Source organism: Oncorhynchus nerka, linkage group LG8 (assembly GCF_034236695.1).
Source record: "Oncorhynchus nerka isolate Pitt River linkage group LG8, Oner_Uvic_2.0, whole genome shotgun sequence".
NCBI classification, from domain to species: Eukaryota; Metazoa; Chordata; class Actinopteri; order Salmoniformes; family Salmonidae; genus Oncorhynchus; species Oncorhynchus nerka.
The window spans coordinates 24,340,452-24,363,073 of record NC_088403.1 but is presented as its reverse complement, the minus strand read 5'-3'; the positions used below and the strand labels follow the sequence as shown (position 1 = coordinate 24,363,073).

General features: G+C 39.5%; 1 protein-coding gene across 6 annotated transcripts in view; it reads right to left on the bottom strand.

Annotated features, from left to right (window-relative positions):
• The window catches only part of LOC115132992 (fatty acyl-CoA reductase 1-like), an 89,857-nt gene that overhangs the window by 33,996 nt on the left and 33,239 nt on the right, over positions 1-22,622 (bottom strand). For all 6 annotated transcript variants that reach the window (XM_065021549.1, XM_065021547.1, XM_065021548.1 and 3 more), the window contains one exon: positions 1,315-1,490. In XM_065021549.1, coding sequence (XP_064877621.1) covers positions 1,315-1,490 — 176 coding nt within the window. The remainder of the gene's footprint in view (positions 1-1,314; positions 1,491-22,622) is intronic.

Below are 22,622 nucleotides of genomic sequence, written 5' to 3'. Positions count from 1 at the left end.
ATCTGTCTACCCCCTACAGCTAGCTACCTGCAGACTCCCTGGATACATCTGTCTACCCCCTACAGCTAGCTACCTGCAGACTCCCTGGATACATCTGTCTACCCCCTACAGCTAGCTACCTGCAGACTCCCTGGATACATCTGTCTACCCCCTACAGCTAGCTACCTGCAGACTCCCTGGAGACATCTGTCTACCCCCTACAGCTAGCTACCTGCAGACTCCCTGGATACATCTGTCTACCCCCTACAGCTAGCTTACCTGTAGACTCCCTGGATACATCTGTCTACCCCCTACAGCTAGCTACCTGCAGACTCCCTGGATACATCTGTCTACCCCCTACAGCTAGCTACCTGCAGACTCCCTGGATACATCTGTCTACCCCCTACAGCTAGCTACCTGCAGACTCCCTGGATACATCTGTCTACCCCCTACAGCTAGCTACCTGCAGACTCCCTGGATACATCTGTCTACCCCCTACAGCTAGCTACCTGCAGACATCTCTCTACCCCCTACAGCTAGCTACCTGCAGACATCTCTCTACCCCCTACAGCTAGCTACCTTCAGACTCCCTGGATACATCTCTCTCTCTGTCTGTCTCTCTCACCACATGGAACATCGATGCACTGTCTACTACGTGAGATGATGAAACCACGTGGAATATTGAAAACTTAAACAGTTTCAAAATCCTTAATATAAATTCAATGTTACTGTAAGTCTTTATTCGCTCAACAACATTGTTTTGGATTTTGATTTAATATGTTTAATGATGTAAGTGTTTGCCTGTCAACCATTTTAGGTCAACAATGTTGCTTGATAGACGCTACACAAAGCTATATTATGGGGGAATCTCTGTTGTCTTTCTCAACATTCTCATCATACTCTAGATGTATCAGCTTTCCCATTGGTCAACACCAGAACACAAATAGACCACACTATTAACCAAACATCACTTCCTGTAGGAAGTCCCCGCACACTGGGCACTTCCTGGTACTCGGGACAATGACAAAGCAAAACCCTTCGACCCCATAAACCAGACCTGAGTAAAACATCAAAAATAAAACATGTGACCAAGATACAGACGACCCTGGCCCCTATACGGGCTGACCTCCTCTCAACTAGAGACTGTCTACTGTGTTGACGTCATTTAATAGGATCTCTATGTCTTTGTACCTCTCTCTGTGTCAGACACAAGCTATGTCCATGCATTTATACACAATCAAACAGATTTGATTTGTTGAGTTGATAAAGTGGTGAGTTAGCATGATAGCTAGGTGATAGAGGAAGAGTCAGTGTGTAGGGGGTTGTGGTCCTCACTTGAGGGGTTCGTCGAAGCGGATGGTGGCAGCACAGTGGAAGATGATGTTGACGCAGGAGGTCAGTCTCTCTACGTCCTCAGGACTGATGGCCAGGGCAGGCTGTGTCAACTCACTGCTGATAGGAACTATCTTCTGGTGGAAGTCTGGGTTGTCCTCCCTCACGCGGTCAAACAGCTGCAGGAAATGCACACATAGATGCATCAGATCATATCAACGTATGTCAAGCCATTGATTTAACCAGGTCCATATGTAAAGGACACTATATGCATAGATGTCTGTAACAATTCTGTCCACATTGATGTTTGGCTGGCTGGAGGCTATTCCTCTGCACAACTGCTACTGTGTGAAGCCATGGCAGCTTTTACCTAACAATAGCACCATAGTAGTATTTGCAAGCCTCAGTATTAACAATATGGGTCATGTTGCCCTATGTAATTGATGAATGACTCGTATTTAAACACAGATTGAGCGTGTGTCAATATTATCATTTTCCCACAATGCCCTTGTAGCAGTGGCGTTGCTCATAGGAGACCACACGCTGCAGTACCAGAGCACACTGTTTGCGTGTGTGTGTGTGTGTAACATGTTCCCTGTTGCTGTGACTCAGATGAGGCAGGGCGTGCACCCTACGGAACACTACACAGGAAATGAAACCACCTTATCACCAAGGAGGGAGATAATATCACTCCTTATCCTCCATGCAAAAACCATTATCAACAAATTGTAGGTTTTAGTCTTGAATGATGGTGTTTTAGGGCTGAATATAAGAACACAACAAACAGAAGGGAAGATAAAGTATCTTGTGACAGACAGACATAAAGTAGCTGGCCAGTGTGCACCTCAGATTTGGCTCTGGGTGTCAAGAATAAAGGAAGTGCATAAGAAAACTGCACTGGACATTTCAGATTGCTAGTGATTAGGATTAGCATGTGTGAGTTATGAAATTGGCTCTGTGTGTGTGTGGTGTGTGTGTGGCAGTACCGGCTGCCCTGGTAAGCAGACCACTAAGTGAAGAGCAGCACAGATGTTGAGTAATGCCTCCAACAGCTGTTCATATCCATATTCTCTCTCTCCATCTCCATCCATCTCTCTTTCTATCGCTGTCTCTTTTCTGGCTCTCTAATGAGTCCATGTTGACTGCACTTTTCCTCACATCCTGACAAACTCTGATGAACTCTGTTGACCTCATTCACCCTGGTGGAAAAAGCCCAAAGTCACTGAGGTCACAATGTATTGTCCTCCCCATTCTGCTTTCTACTCCAGCTCAACCCAGCCTCTACTCTACTGATTTCAGAGGAGCTCGGTGTGGCCCCACCATTTTTTCAATGCAGCCCTGAAGTTGTGGCCGAGCTGGCCGTGAACCTCTAGGCCATGTGTTGGTGTAGCCCCCTTGAAGGTGGGCACCAAAACTGGCACAAACACCCACCAACCACCAACCAACCCAGGTAACACAGTGCTCCGAGGAAGTTTTTACCCAGTCAGCAAAACAACAGAAATCAAACAGAGACCAGCCTTTTACAGTTCTGCAACACAGCTGCCTTGGAAGAGGTTCTGGGTCTAAAAAGCATGAAACCTAGGTGGCATAAAGTGGCACAGACCCTTTCATAGTGGCTTGGAAAAGGCCCACTTTAAGGTATGGGGCATGCTTAGTGAGAGAGACGGAGGGAGGAAGGGAGGGAGAAGGATCAGTTTCACTCCCGTCTGTAACCGGCTATTCCCTTCACTCTTATCAGAGTGGTACCAGCCATACAGAAAACCACTGCTGCTGATCCAACAAAAAACTACGACTACACTGTACATCATGTATAGTACCAACACTACTACTACACTGTACATCATGTATAGTACCAACACTACTACTACACTGTACATCATGTATAGTACCAACACTACTACTACACATCATGTATAGTACCAACACTACTACTACACTGTACATCATGTATAGTACCAACACTACTACTACACATCATGTATAGCACCAACACTACTACTACACTGTACATCATGTATAGTACCAACACTACTACTACACTGTACATCATGTATAGTACCAACACTACACTGTACATCATGTATAGTACCAACACTACACATCATGTATAGTACCAACACTACTACTACACATCATGTATAGTACCAACACTACACTGTACATCATGTATAGTACCAACACTACACTGTACATCATGTATAGTACCAACACTATTACTACACTGTACATCATGTATAGTACCAAAACTACTACTACACATCATGCATAGCACCAATACGACTACTACACATCATGTATAGTACCAACACTACTACTACACTGTACATCATGTATAGTACCAACACTACTACTACACTGTACATCATGTATAGTACCAACACTACTACTACACTGTACATCATGTATAGTACCAACACTACTACTACACATCATGTATAGTACCAACACTACACTGTACATCATGTATAGTACCAACACTACACTGTACATCATGTATAGCACCAACACTACACTGTACATCATGTATAGTACCAACACTATTACTACACTGTACATCATGTATAGTACCAAAACTACTACTACACATCATGCATAGCACCAATACGACTACTACACATCATGTATAGTACCAACACTACTACTACACTGTACATCATGTATAGTACCAACACTATTACTACACTGTACATCATGTATAGTACCAAAACTACTACTACACATCATGCATAGCACCAATACGACTACTACACATCATGTATAGTACCAACACTACTACTACACTGTACATCATGTATAGTACCAACACTACTACTACACTGTACATCATGTATAGTACCAACACTACTACTACACTGTACATCATGTATAGTACCAACACTACTACTACACATCATGTATAGTACCAACACTACACTGTACATCATGTATAGTACCAACACTACACTGTACATCATGTATAGCACCAACACTACACTGTACATCATGTATAGTACCAACACAATTACTACACTGTACATCATGTATAGTACCAAAACTACTACTACACATCATGCATAGCACCAATACGACTACTACACATCATGTATAGTACCAACACTACTACTACACTGTACATCATGTATAGTACCAACACTACTACTACACTGTACATCATGTATAGTACCAACACTACTACTACACTGTACAACATGCATAGTACCAACACTACTACTACACATCATGTATAGTACCAACACTACACTGTACATCATGTATAGTACCAACACTACTACTACACATCATGTATAGCACCAACACTACTACTACACTGTACATCATGTATAGTACCAACACTACTACTACACTGTACATCATGTATAGTACCAACACTACACTGTACATCATGTATAGTACCAACACTACTACTACACATCATGTATAGCACCAACACTACACTGTACATCATGTATAGTACCAACACTACTACTACACATCATGTATAGTACCAACACTACACTGTACATCATGTATAGCACCAACACTACTACTACACATCATGTATAGTACCAACACTACACTGTACATCATGTATAGCACCAACACTACTACTACACTGTACATCATGTATAGCACCAACACTACTACTACACATCATGTATAACACCAACACTACACTGTACATCATGTATAGTACCAACACTACTACTACTACACATCATGTATAGCACCAACACTACTACTACACTGTACATCATGTATAGCACCAACACTACTACTACACTGTACATCATATATAGTACCAACACTACACTGTACATCATGTATAGTACCAACACTACTACTACTACACATCATGTATAGCACCAACACTACTACTACACTGTACATCATGTATAGTACCAAAACTACTACTACACATCATGCATAGCACCAATACGACTACTACACATCATGTATAGTAACAACGCTACTACTACACTGTACATCATGTATAGTACCAACACTACTACTACACATCATGTATAGTACTAACACTACTACTACACTGTACATCATGTATAGTACCAACACTACTACTACACTGTACATCATGTATAGCACCAACACTACTACTCCACTGTACATCATGTATAGTACCAACACTACTACTACACACCATGTATAGTACCAACACTACTACTACACATCATGTATAGTACCAACACTACTACTACACATCATGTATAGTACCAACACTACACTGTACATCATGTATAGTACCAACACTACTACTACACTGTACATCATGTATAGTACCAACACTACTACTACACTGTACATCATGTATAGTACCAACACTACTACTACACTGTACATCATGTATAGTACCAACACTACTACTACACTGTACATCATGCATAGTACCAACACTACTACTACACATCATGTATAGTACCAACACTACACTGTACATCATGTATAGTACCAACACTACTACTACACTGTACATCATGTATAGCACCAACACTACTACTACACTGTACATCATGTATAGCACCAACACTACTACTACACTGTACATCATGTATAGCACCAACACTACTACTACACATCATGTATAGTACCAACACTACTACTACACATCATGTATAGTACCAACACTACACTGTACATCATGTATAGTACCAACACTACTACTACACATCATGTATAGCACCAACACTACTACTACACTGTACATCATGTATAGTACCAACACTACTACTACACTGTACATCATGTATAGTACCAACACTACACTGTACATCATGTATAGTACCAACACTACTACTACACATCATGTATAGCACCAACACTACACTGTACATCATGTATAGTACCAACACTACTACTACACATCATGTATAGTACTGTACATCATGTAACACACTACTACTACACATCATGTATAGCACCAACACTACACTGTACATCATGTATAGTACCACTGTAACATGTATAGCACCACTACTACTACACATCATGTATAGTACCAACACTACACTGTACATCATGTATAGTACCAACACTACTACTACACTGTACATCATGTATAGCACCAACACTACTACTACACTGTACATCATGTATAGTACCAAAACTACTACTACACTGTACATCATATATAGTACCAACACTACACTGTACATCATGTATAGTACCAACACTACTACTACACATCATGTATAGTACCAACACTACACTGTACATCATGTATAGTACCAACACTACACTGTACATCATGTATAGTACCAACACTATTACTACACTGTACATCATGTATAGTACCAAAACTACTACTACACATCATGTATAGTACCAACACTACACTGTACATCATGTATAGTACCAACACTACACTGTACATCATGTATAGTACCAACACTACTACTACACATCATGTATAGCACCAACACTACTACTACACTGTACATCATGTATAGTACCAACACTACTACTACACTGTACATCATGTATAGTACCAACACTACACTGTACATCATGTATAGTACCAACACTACTACTACACATCATGTATAGCACCAACACTACACTGTACATCATGTATAGTACCAACACTACTACTACACATCATGTATAGTACCAACACTACACTGTACATCATGTATAGCACCAACACTACTACTACACATCATGTATAGTACCAACACTACACTGTACATCATGTATAGCACCAACACTACTACTACACTGTACATCATGTATAGCACCAACACTACTACTACACATCATGTATAACACCAACACTACACTGTACATCATGTATAGTACCAACACTACTACTACTACACATCATGTATAGCACCAACACTACTACTACACTGTACATCATGTATAGCACCAACACTACTACTACACTGTACATCATATATAGTACCAACACTACACTGTACATCATGTATAGTACCAACACTACTACTACTACACATCATGTATAGCACCAACACTACTACTACACTGTACATCATGTATAGTACCAAAACTACTACTACACATCATGCATAGCACCAATACGACTACTACACATCATGTATAGTAACAACGCTACTACTACACTGTACATCATGTATAGTACCAACACTACTACTACACATCATGTATAGTACTAACACTACTACTACACTGTACATCATGTATAGTACCAACACTACTACTACACTGTACATCATGTATAGCACCAACACTACTACTCCACTGTACATCATGTATAGTACCAACACTACTACTACACATCATGTATAGTACCAACACTACTACTACACATCATGTATAGTACCAACACTACTACTACACATCATGTATAGTACCAACACTACACTGTACATCATGTATAGTACCAACACTACTACTACACTGTACATCATGTATAGTACCAACACTACTACTACACTGTACATCATGTATAGTACCAACACTACTACTACACTGTACATCATGTATAGTACCAACACTACTACTACACTGTACATCATGCATAGTACCAACACTACTACTACACATCATGTATAGTACCAACACTACACTGTACATCATGTATAGTACCAACACTACTACTACACTGTACATCATGTATAGCACCAACACTACTACTACACTGTACATCATGTATAGCACCAACACTACTACTACACTGTACATCATGTATAGCACCAACACTACTACTACACATCATGTATAGTACCAACACTACTACTACACATCATGTATAGTACCAACACTACACTGTACATCATGTATAGTACCAACACTACTACTACACATCATGTATAGCACCAACACTACTACTACACTGTACATCATGTATAGTACCAACACTACTACTACACTGTACATCATGTATAGTACCAACACTACACTGTACATCATGTATAGTACCAACACTACTACTACACATCATGTATAGCACCAACACTACACTGTACATCATGTATAGTACCAACACTACTACTACACACTCATGTATAGTACCAACACTACACTGTACATCATGTATAGTACCAACACTACTACTACACATCATGTATAGCACCAACACTACACTGTACATCATGTATAGCACCAACACTACTACTACACATCATGTATAGTACCAACACTACACTGTACATCATGTATAGTACCAACACTACTACTACACTGTACATCATGTATAGCACCAACACTACTACTACACTGTACATCATGTATAGTACCAAAACTACTACTACACTGTACATCATATATAGTACCAACACTACACTGTACATCATGTATAGTACCAACACTACACTGTACATCATGTATAGCACCAACACTACTACTACACTGTACATCATGTATAGCACCAACACTACTACTACACTGTACATCATATATAGTACCAACACTACACTGTACATCATGTATAGTACCAACACTACTACTACTACACATCATGTATAGCACCAACACTACTACTACACTGTACATCATGTATAGTACCAAAACTACTACTACACATCATGCATAGCACCAATACGACTACTACACATCATGTATAGTAACAACGCTACTACTACACTGTACATCATGTATAGTACCAACACTACTACTACACATCATGTATAGTACTAACACTACTACTACACTGTACATCATGTATAGTACCAACACTACTACTACACTGTACATCATGTATAGCACCAACACTACTACTCCACTGTACATCATGTATAGTACCAACACTACTACTACACATCATGTATAGTACCAACACTACTACTACACATCATGTATAGTACCAACACTACTACTACACATCATGTATAGTACCAACACTACACTGTACATCATGTATAGTACCAACACTACTACTACACTGTACATCATGTATAGTACCAACACTACTACTACACTGTACATCATGTATAGTACCAACACTACTACTACACTGTACATCATGTATAGTACCAACACTACTACTACACTGTACATCATGCATAGTACCAACACTACTACTACACATCATGTATAGTACCAACACTACACTGTACATCATGTATAGTACCAACACTACTACTACACTGTACATCATGCATAGTACCAACACTACTACTACACATCATGTATAGTACCAACACTACACTGTACATCATGTATAGTACCAACACTACTACTACACTGTACATCATGTATAGCACCAACACTAATACTACACTGTACATCATGTATAGCACCAACACTACTACTACACATCATGTATAGTACCAACACTACTACTACACATCATGTATAGTACCAACACTACACTGTACATCATGTATAGTACCAACACTACTACTACACATCATGTATAGCACCAACACTACTACTACACTGTACATCATGTATAGTACCAACACTACTACTACACTGTACATCATGTATAGTACCAACACTACACTGTACATCATGTATAGTACCAACACTACTACTACACATCATGTATAGCACCAACACTACACTGTACATCATGTATAGTACCAACACTACTACTACACATCATGTATAGTACCAACACTACACTGTACATCATGTATAGTACCAACACTACTACTACACATCATGTATAGCACCAACACTACACTGTACATCATGTATAGCACCAACACTACACTGTACATCATGTATAGCACCAACACTACTACTACACATCATGTATAGTACCAACACTACACTGTACATCATGTATAGCACCAACACTACTACTACACATCATGTATAGTACCAACACTACACTGTACATCATGTATAGCACCAACACTACTACTACACTGTACATCATGTATAGCACCAACACTACTACTACACTGTACATCATGTATAGTACCAAAACTACTACTACACTGTACATCATATATAGTACCAACACTACACTGTACATCATGTATAGTACCAACACTACTACTACACATCATGTATAGTACCAACACTACACTGTACATCATGTATAGTACCAACACTACACTGTACATCATGTATAGTACCAACACTATTACTACACTGTACATCATGTATAGTACCAAAACTACTACTACACATCATGTATAGTACCAACACTACACTGTACATCATGTATAGTACCAACACTACACTGTACATCATGTATAGTACCAACACTACTACTACACATCATGTATAGCACCAACACTACTACTACACTGTACATCATGTATAGTACCAACACTACTACTACACTGTACATCATGTATAGTACCAACACTACACTGTACATCATGTATAGTACCAACACTACTACTACACATCATGTATAGCACCAACACTACACTGTACATCATGTATAGTACCAACACTACTACTACACATCATGTATAGTACCAACACTACACTGTACATCATGTATAGCACCAACACTACTACTACACATCATGTATAGTACCAACACTACACTGTACATCATGTATAGCACCAACACTACTACTACACTGTACATCATGTATAGCACCAACACTACTACTACACATCATGTATAACACCAACACTACACTGTACATCATGTATAGTACCAACACTACTACTACTACACATCATGTATAGCACCAACACTACTACTACACTGTACATCATGTATAGCACCAACACTACTACTACACTGTACATCATATATAGTACCAACACTACACTGTACATCATGTATAGTACCAACACTACTACTACTACACATCATGTATAGCACCAACACTACTACTACACTGTACATCATGTATAGTACCAAAACTACTACTACACATCATGCATAGCACCAATGTACACATCATGTATAGTAACAACGCTACTACTACACTGTACATCATGTATAGTACCAACACTACTACTACACATCATGTATAGTACTAACACTACTACTACACTGTACATCATGTATAGTACCAACACTACTACTACACTGTACATCATGTATAGCACCAACACTACTACTCCACTGTACATCATGTATAGTACCAACACTACTACTACACATCATGTATAGTACCAACACTACTACTACACATCATGTATAGTACCAACACTACTACTACACATCATGTATAGTACCAACACTACACTGTACATCATGTATAGTACCAACACTACTACTACACTGTACATCATGTATAGTACCAACACTACTACTACACTGTACATCATGTATAGTACCAACACTACTACTACACTGTACATCATGTATAGTACCAACACTACTACTACACTGTACATCATGCATAGTACCAACACTACTACTACACATCATGTATAGTACCAACACTACACTGTACATCATGTATAGTACCAACACTACTACTACACTGTACATCATGTATAGCACCAACACTACTACTACACTGTACATCATGTATAGCACCAACACTACTACTACACTGTACATCATGTATAGCACCAACACTACTACTACACATCATGTATAGTACCAACACTACTACTACACATCATGTATAGTACCAACACTACACTGTACATCATGTATAGTACCAACACTACTACTACACATCATGTATAGCACCAACACTACTACTACACTGTACATCATGTATAGTACCAACACTACTACTACACTGTACATCATGTATAGTACCAACACTACACTGTACATCATGTATAGTACCAACACTACTACTACACATCATGTATAGCACCAACACTACACTGTACATCATGTATAGTACCAACACTACTACTACACATCATGTATAGTACCAACACTACACTGTACATCATGTATAGTACCAACACTACTACTACACATCATGTATAGCACCAACACTACACTGTACATCATGTATAGCACCAACACTACTACTACACATCATGTATAGTACCAACACTACACTGTACATCATGTATAGTACCAACACTACTACTACACTGTACATCATGTATAGCACCAACACTACTACTACACTGTACATCATGTATAGTACCAAAACTACTACTACACTGTACATCATATATAGTACCAACACTACACTGTACATCATGTATAGTACCAACACTACACTGTACATCATGTATAGCACCAACACTACTACTACACTGTACATCATGTATAGCACCAACACTACTACTACACTGTACATCATATATAGTACCAACACTACACTGTACATCATGTATAGTACCAACACTACTACTACTACACATCATGTATAGCACCAACACTACTACTACACTGTACATCATGTATAGTACCAAAACTACTACTACACATCATGCATAGCACCAATACGACTACTACACATCATGTATAGTAACAACGCTACTACTACACTGTACATCATGTATAGTACCAACACTACTACTACACATCATGTATAGTACTAACACTACTACTACACTGTACATCATGTATAGTACCAACACTACTACTACACTGTACATCATGTATAGCACCAACACTACTACTCCACTGTACATCATGTATAGTACCAACACTACTACTACACATCATGTATAGTACCAACACTACTACTACACATCATGTATAGTACCAACACTACTACTACACATCATGTATAGTACCAACACTACACTGTACATCATGTATAGTACCAACACTACTACTACACTGTACATCATGTATAGTACCAACACTACTACTACACTGTACATCATGTATAGTACCAACACTACTACTACACTGTACATCATGTATAGTACCAACACTACTACTACACTGTACATCATGCATAGTACCAACACTACTACTACACATCATGTATAGTACCAACACTACACTGTACATCATGTATAGTACCAACACTACTACTACACTGTACATCATGCATAGTACCAACACTACTACTACACATCATGTATAGTACCAACACTACACTGTACATCATGTATAGTACCAACACTACTACTACACTGTACATCATGTATAGCACCAACACTAATACTACACTGTACATCATGTATAGCACCAACACTACTACTACACATCATGTATAGTACCAACACTACTACTACACATCATGTATAGTACCAACACTACACTGTACATCATGTATAGTACCAACACTACTACTACACATCATGTATAGCACCAACACTACTACTACACTGTACATCATGTATAGTACCAACACTACTACTACACTGTACATCATGTATAGTACCAACACTACACTGTACATCATGTATAGTACCAACACTACTACTACACATCATGTATAGCACCAACACTACACTGTACATCATGTATAGTACCAACACTACTACTACACATCATGTATAGTACCAACACTACACTGTACATCATGTATAGTACCAACACTACTACTACACATCATGTATAGCACCAACACTACACTGTACATCATGTATAGCACCAACACTACACTGTACATCATGTATAGCACCAACACTACTACTACACATCATGTATAGTACCAACACTACACTGTACAGCATGTATAGTACCAACACTACTACTACACTGTACATCATGTATAGCACCAACACTACTACTACACTGTACATCATGTATAGCACCAACACTACTACTACACTGTACATCATGTATAGCACCAACACTACTACTACACATCATGTATAACACCAACACTACACTGTACATCATGTATAGTACCAACACTACTACTACTACACATCATGTATAGCACCAACACTACTACTACACTGTACATCATGTATAGCACCAACACTACTACTACACTGTACATCATATATAGTACCAACACTACACTGTACATCATGTATAGTACCAACACTACTACTACTACACATCATGTATAGCACCAACACTACTACTACACTGTACATCATGTATAGTACCAAAACTACTACTACACATCATGCATAGCACCAATACGACTACTACACATCATGTATAGTAACAACGCTACTACTACACTGTACATCATGTATAGTACCAACACTACTACTACACATCATGTATAGTACTAACACTACTACTACACTGTACATCATGTATAGTACCAACACTACTACTACACTGTACATCATGTATAGCACCAACACTACTACTCCACTGTACATCATGTATAGTACCAACACTACTACTACACATCATGTATAGTACCAACACTACTACTACACATCATGTATAGTACCAACACTACTACTACACATCATGTATAGTACCAACACTACACTGTACATCATGTATAGTACCAACACTACTACTACACATCATGTATAGCACCAACACTACTACTACACTGTACATCATGTATAGTACCAACACTACTACTACACTGTACATCATGTATAGTACCAACACTACTACTACACTGTACATCATGTATAGTACCAACACTACACTGTACATCATGTATAGTACCAACACTACTACTACACATCATGTATAGCACCAACACTACACTGTACATCATGTATAGTACCAACACTACTACTACACATCATGTATAGTACCAACACTACACTGTACATCATGTATAGCACCAACACTACTACTACACATCATGTATAGTACCAACACTACACTGTACATCATGTATAGCACCAACACTACTACTACACTGTACATCATGTATAGCACCAACACTACTACTACACATCATGTATAACACCAACACTACACTGTACATCATGTATAGTACCAACACTACTACTACTACACATCATGTATAGCACCAACACTACTACTACACTGTACATCATGTATAGCACCAACACTACTACTACACTGTACATCATATATAGTACCAACACTACACTGTACATCATGTATAGTACCAACACTACTACTACTACACATCATGTATAGCACCAACACTACTACTACACTGTACATCATGTATAGTACCAAAACTACTACTACACATCATGCATAGCACCAATACGACTACTACACATCATGTATAGTAACAACGCTACTACTACACTGTACATCATGTATAGTACCAACACTACTACTACACATCATGTATAGTACTAACACTACTACTACACTGTACATCATGTATAGTACCAACACTACTACTACACTGTACATCATGTATAGCACCAACACTACTACTCCACTGTACATCATGTATAGTACCAACACTACTACTACACATCATGTATAGTACCAACACTACTACTACACATCATGTATAGTACCAACACTACTACTACACATCATGTATAGTACCAACACTACACTGTACATCATGTATAGTACCAACACTACTACTACACTGTACATCATGTATAGTACCAACACTACTACTACACTGTACATCATGTATAGTACCAACACTACTACTACACTGTACATCATGTATAGTACCAACACTACTACTACACTGTACATCATGCATAGTACCAACACTACTACTACACATCATGTATAGTACCAACACTACACTGTACATCATGTATAGTACCAACACTACTACTACACTGTACATCATGTATAGCACCAACACTACTACTACACTGTACATCATGTATAGCACCAACACTACTACTACACTGTACATCATGTATAGCACCAACACTACTACTACACATCATGTATAGTACCAACACTACTACTACACATCATGTATAGTACCAACACTACACTGTACATCATGTATAGTACCAACACTACTACTACACATCATGTATAGCACCAACACTACTACTACACTGTACATCATGTATAGTACCAACACTACTACTACACTGTACATCATGTATAGTACCAACACTACACTGTACATCATGTATAGTACCAACACTACTACTACACATCATGTATAGCACCAACACTACACTGTACATCATGTATAGTACCAACACTACTACTACACATCATGTATAGTACCAACACTACACTGTACATCATGTATAGTACCAACACTACTACTACACATCATGTATAGCACCAACACTACACTGTACATCATGTATAGCACCAACACTACTACTACACATCATGTATAGTACCAACACTACACTGTACATCATGTATAGTACCAACACTACTACTACACTGTACATCATGTATAGCACCAACACTACTACTACACTGTACATCATGTATAGTACCAAAACTACTACTACACTGTACATCATATATAGTACCAACACTACACTGTACATCATGTATAGTACCAACACTACACTGTACATCATGTATAGCACCAACACTACTACTACACTGTACATCATGTATAGCACCAACACTACTACTACACTGTACATCATATATAGTACCAACACTACACTGTACATCATGTATAGTACCAACACTACTACTACTACACATCATGTATAGCACCAACACTACTACTACACTGTACATCATGTATAGTACCAAAACTACTACTACACATCATGCATAGCACCAATACGACTACTACACATCATGTATAGTAACAACGCTACTACTACACTGTACATCATGTATAGTACCAACACTACTACTACACATCATGTATAGTACTAACACTACTACTACACTGTACATCATGTATAGTACCAACACTACTACTACACTGTACATCATGTATAGCACCAACACTACTACTCCACTGTACATCATGTATAGTACCAACACTACTACTACACATCATGTATAGTACCAACACTACTACTACACATCATGTATAGTACCAACACTACTACTACACATCATGTATAGTACCAACACTACACTGTACATCATGTATAGTACCAACACTACTACTACACTGTACATCATGTATAGTACCAACACTACTACTACACTGTACATCATGTATAGTACCAACACTACTACTACACTGTACATCATGTATAGTACCAACACTACTACTACACTGTACATCATGCATAGTACCAACACTACTACTACACATCATGTATAGTACCAACACTACACTGTACATCATGTATAGTACCAACACTACTACTACACTGTACATCATGCATAGTACCAACACTACTACTACACATCATGTATAGTACCAACACTACACTGTACATCATGTATAGTACCAACACTACTACTACACTGTACATCATGTATAGCACCAACACTAATACTACACTGTACATCATGTATAGCACCAACACTACTACTACACATCATGTATAGTACCAACACTACTACTACACATCATGTATAGTACCAACACTACACTGTACATCATGTATAGTACCAACACTACTACTACACATCATGTATAGCACCAACACTACTACTACACTGTACATCATGTATAGTACCAACACTACTACTACACTGTACATCATGTATAGTACCAACACTACACTGTACATCATGTATAGTACCAACACTACTACTACACATCATGTATAGCACCAACACTACACTGTACATCATGTATAGTACCAACACTACTACTACACATCATGTATAGTACCAACACTACACTGTACATCATGTATAGTACCAACACTACTACTACACATCATGTATAGCACCAACACTACACTGTACATCATGTATAGCACCAACACTACACTGTACATCATGTATAGCACCAACACTACTACTACACATCATGTATAGTACCAACACTACACTGTACAGCATGTATAGTACCAACACTACTACTACACTGTACATCATGTATAGCACCAACACTACTACTACACTGTACATCATGTATAGCACCAACACTACTACTACACTGTACATCATGTATAGCACCAACACTACTACTACACATCATGTATAACACCAACACTACACTGTACATCATGTATAGTACCAACACTACTACTACTACACATCATGTATAGCACCAACACTACTACTACACTGTACATCATGTATAGCACCAACACTACTACTACACTGTACATCATATATAGTACCAACACTACACTGTACATCATGTATAGTACCAACACTACTACTACTACACATCATGTATAGCACCAACACTACTACTACACTGTACATCATGTATAGTACCAAAACTACTACTACACATCATGCATAGCACCAATACGACTACTACACATCATGTATAGTAACAACGCTACTACTACACTGTACATCATGTATAGTACCAACACTACTACTACACATCATGTATAGTACTAACACTACTACTACACTGTACATCATGTATAGTACCAACACTACTACTACACTGTACATCATGTATAGCACCAACACTACTACTCCACTGTACATCATGTATAGTACCAACACTACTACTACACATCATGTATAGTACCAACACTACTACTACACATCATGTATAGTACCAACACTACTACTACACATCATGTATAGTACCAACACTACACTGTACATCATGTATAGTACCAACACTACTACTACACATCATGTATAGCACCAACACTACTACTACACTGTACATCATGTATAGTACCAACACTACTACTACACTGTACATCATGTATAGTACCAACACTACTACTACACTGTACATCATGTATAGTACCAACACTACACTGTACATCATGTATAGTACCAACACTACTACTACACATCATGTATAGTACCAACACTACTACTACACTGTACATCATGTATAGCACCAACACTACTACACTGTACATCATGTATAGTACCAACACTACTACTACACATCATGTATAACACCAACACTACTACTACACTGTACATCATGTATAGTACCAACACTACTACACTGTACATCATGTATAGTACCAACACTACTACTACACATCATGTATAACACCAACACTACTACTGCACTGTACATCATGTATAGTACCAACACTACTACACTGTACATCATGTATAACACCAACACTACTACTACACTGTACATCATGTATAGCACCAACACTACTACACTGTACATCATGTATAGTACCAACACTACTACTACACATCATGTATAACACCAACACTACTACTACACTGTACATCATGTATAGCACCAATACTACTACTACACTGTACATCATGTATAGCACCAACACTACTACTACACATCATGTATAGTACCAACACTACTACTACACATCATGTATAACACCAACACTACTACTACACTGTACATCATGTATAGTACCAACACTACTACTACACTGTACATCATGTATAGTACCAACACTACTACTACACTGTACATCATGTATAGTACCAATACTACTACTACACTGTACATCATGTATAGTACCAATACTACTACTACACTGTACATCATGTATAGTACCAACACTACTACTACACATCATGTATAGTACCAACACTACACTGTACATCATGTATAGTACCAACACTACTACTACACATCATGTATAGTACCAACACTACACTGTACATCATGTATAGTACCAACACTACACTGTACATCATGTATAGTACCAACACTACACTGTACATCATGTATAGTACCAACACTACTACCACACATCATGTATAACGCCAACACTACTACTACACTGTACATCATGTATAGTACCAACACTACTACTACACATCATGTATAACACCAACACTACTACTACACTGTACATCATGTATAGCACCAATACTACTACTACTACTACTACACTGTACATCATGTATAGTACCAACACTACTACTATACTGTACATCATGTATAGCACCAACACTACTACTACACTGTACATCATGTATAGTACCAACACTACTACTATACTGTACATCATGTATAGTACCAACACTACTACTACACTGTACATCATGTATAGCACCAATACTACTACTACACATCATGTATAACACCCACACTACTAACTTATCAGAATTAATGTAACCTGTCAGCCTTGTTGTAAAAAAACATAATTTAAGACAAGAGAGGGATAGGAAAAAAGAGGAAGAGAGAGTGAGAGAGAGAGAGGGAGAGAGGAAGAGAGCGGGAGAGTGAGGGGGAGAGGAAGAGAGATGGAGGAAGAGCGAGGAAGAGAGGAAGAGAGGAAGAGAGAGGAAGAGAGAGGAAGCGAGAGGGAGAGAGAGGGGGAGAGAGGGGGAGGGGAAGGAGGAAGAAATAGTGAGTGCATTAAGGTCAGAGGGGTAAGTGAGGTCAGAGATTGTGGGCCTGTGCATGGCCTTTGTTCAGAGATGAGGAGAGAAGGGCATTGTGGGATATGGGTGTTCTTTTGTGAGAGACTGAGGCAGTCTCCCAGTGCCAGCCTACCACTGATCCCTCTGGCACAAACCATCTGACTGTGTGTTAATGTGTCTCTCTCTCAGAGTGTGGATGTGTGCCCGCATCTTCCCACAGTAACAGCGCAGCATGGCCGTCAGGGCTGAGACAGAGGAGCTAATCTCTCTGTATCTCTGTATCCTCAGACATAAAGCCAAGAGGGATGTGTCACTGCTGGGATGACTGGGCTCGAACACAGCATCCATTTAACAGGGATTATCTATTCAACGGAGTTATCTATTAGATATCTGTTATTTTGACTGACTATGTAGGGCTGCCAGCGTCGCTGCCTCTCGTGCCACATGCCAACCAGCCCCAGATGAGGAGCGGCATGAAATGACTGGCACCGTGCAAAGCTGGCAGCCTAGGCCTCTCTGTCAAACTCCCGGTCTCTGGGTGGGTCTCTGGGCGGGACCTGTGTGTAAGGGTATAACCCTGTGTCGGTGAGTACTCTCTGATCATGCAACCTGCTTCAGGTGAGTCTATATGTGAAGAAATGCCTAGGGGTCGTAAATCTCCAGACTCTCCTCCCGCTTGGCCTAGGGGTCGTAAATCTCCAGACTCTCCTCCCACTTGGCCTAGGGGTCGTAAATCTCCAGACTCTCCTCCCACTTGGCCTAGGGGTCGTAAATCTCCAGACTCTCCTCCCACTTGGCCTAGGGGTCGTAAATCTCCAGACTCTCCTCCCACTTGGCCTAGGGGTCGTAAATCTCCAGACTCTCCTCCCGCTTGGCCTAGGGATCTCCAGACTCTCCTCCCACTTGGCCTAGGGGTCGTAAATCTCCAGACTCTCCTCCCGCTTGGCCTTGGGGTCGTAAATCTTCAGACTCTCCTCCCACTTCAACAGTGGCGTTTGTGGACTTTCACAGTGTTAGGTTCTAATTTTCAGAGTAAATAACTAGAGAAGCTTTAACCAAGTTTAATTCTTCCCAAAGGTTCGACACAGCTGTATTCAGACAAAAGACATGACTTCCCCCGTGGTGGTATTCATACCCCACTTTGGGTGGAGTCTCCTCTTTATCTCTAAACATTGCATCATTCTTGCTAAGCAGGGAACTAAGTGATATGAGCCTTCAACAGTTTCTCCCCTTATCAGTACTGTCACATGCAATCATTTCCTCTGCACTCAGCACATTCCAAGCTTAGTTGTCTTACTACAGAGAACCATTCACTTCTCACTCTTTTATATACTAGGAGTCTGATCTATCATGTCTTTAATATCTCAATGTATTAAGTTTACCCTGAATACAACAACAGAAACCCAACACTACTGGCCCCTTCCTTTCAGCTAGCAACCTAAGCTGCCATGTTAAAACAGCTTCACTGACCATTCTGTAAACATAGCCGCTCATTCACAGTCCCTTTAGAGATGTCAGAGAGAGTGAGAGAGATGTCAGAGAGAGATGTCAGAGAGGGAGAGAGAGAGAGAGAGGTCCCCTGGAGCAAAGATATGGCAGGGAAAGAGAGAGTAGCTAGAGCGAGATAAAGAGAGGGAAGGGAATAAAAGTTACAATGTGAATGACAGAAAGGGAAGGATGTAGAGTGTTTTGTGTGTGCTGTTGTCCCTAGGGAGGCTTGTATACAGCAGCATGATGAGATTGTATTGCTCATGCATGGTGGGCTGTGGTTGGATGTGATTGGGAGTGGAAGGGACCTGACTGGGTGTCTCTTTGCCAGGTGAGCCACAACTTCACAGGTGTGAAATAGAATCATGACATAGAAGACTGGCTGCAGCTCTGGAGTGATGCAGACTGGGAATCTGTCCTGCTTCATGTACAGGGTCCCTGGTGGCTGAAGCAATCACATATACAGCTCAGGATTGGCACATAAATGCACACGGGGTAAGACACACAAATGAACATAGACACATGTAAGTACGCACACGCACACCCACCCACCCACACACACAGCCATGTAGGCCAAATAGGCTGTCTCTGCAGGTAAGGCTGGTAAGTGCTCAGATTAAACACAGTACACACCAAAGATATCCCTGGCTTCTTCTCCCACTCCAGGTCGAACAGCTGTTAGTGTTTCAGCCAGGCTGGGTGGATGGATGCTGGGTAATTGGGTCTGCTTTGTGGTTGGCCCCCTCTCAGCTGATCACAAAGCCGGAAATCTACAGTAGCTTGAAGTCCCGATAAGTCTACAGTACAAAGGTAGAGCACTATAATATAG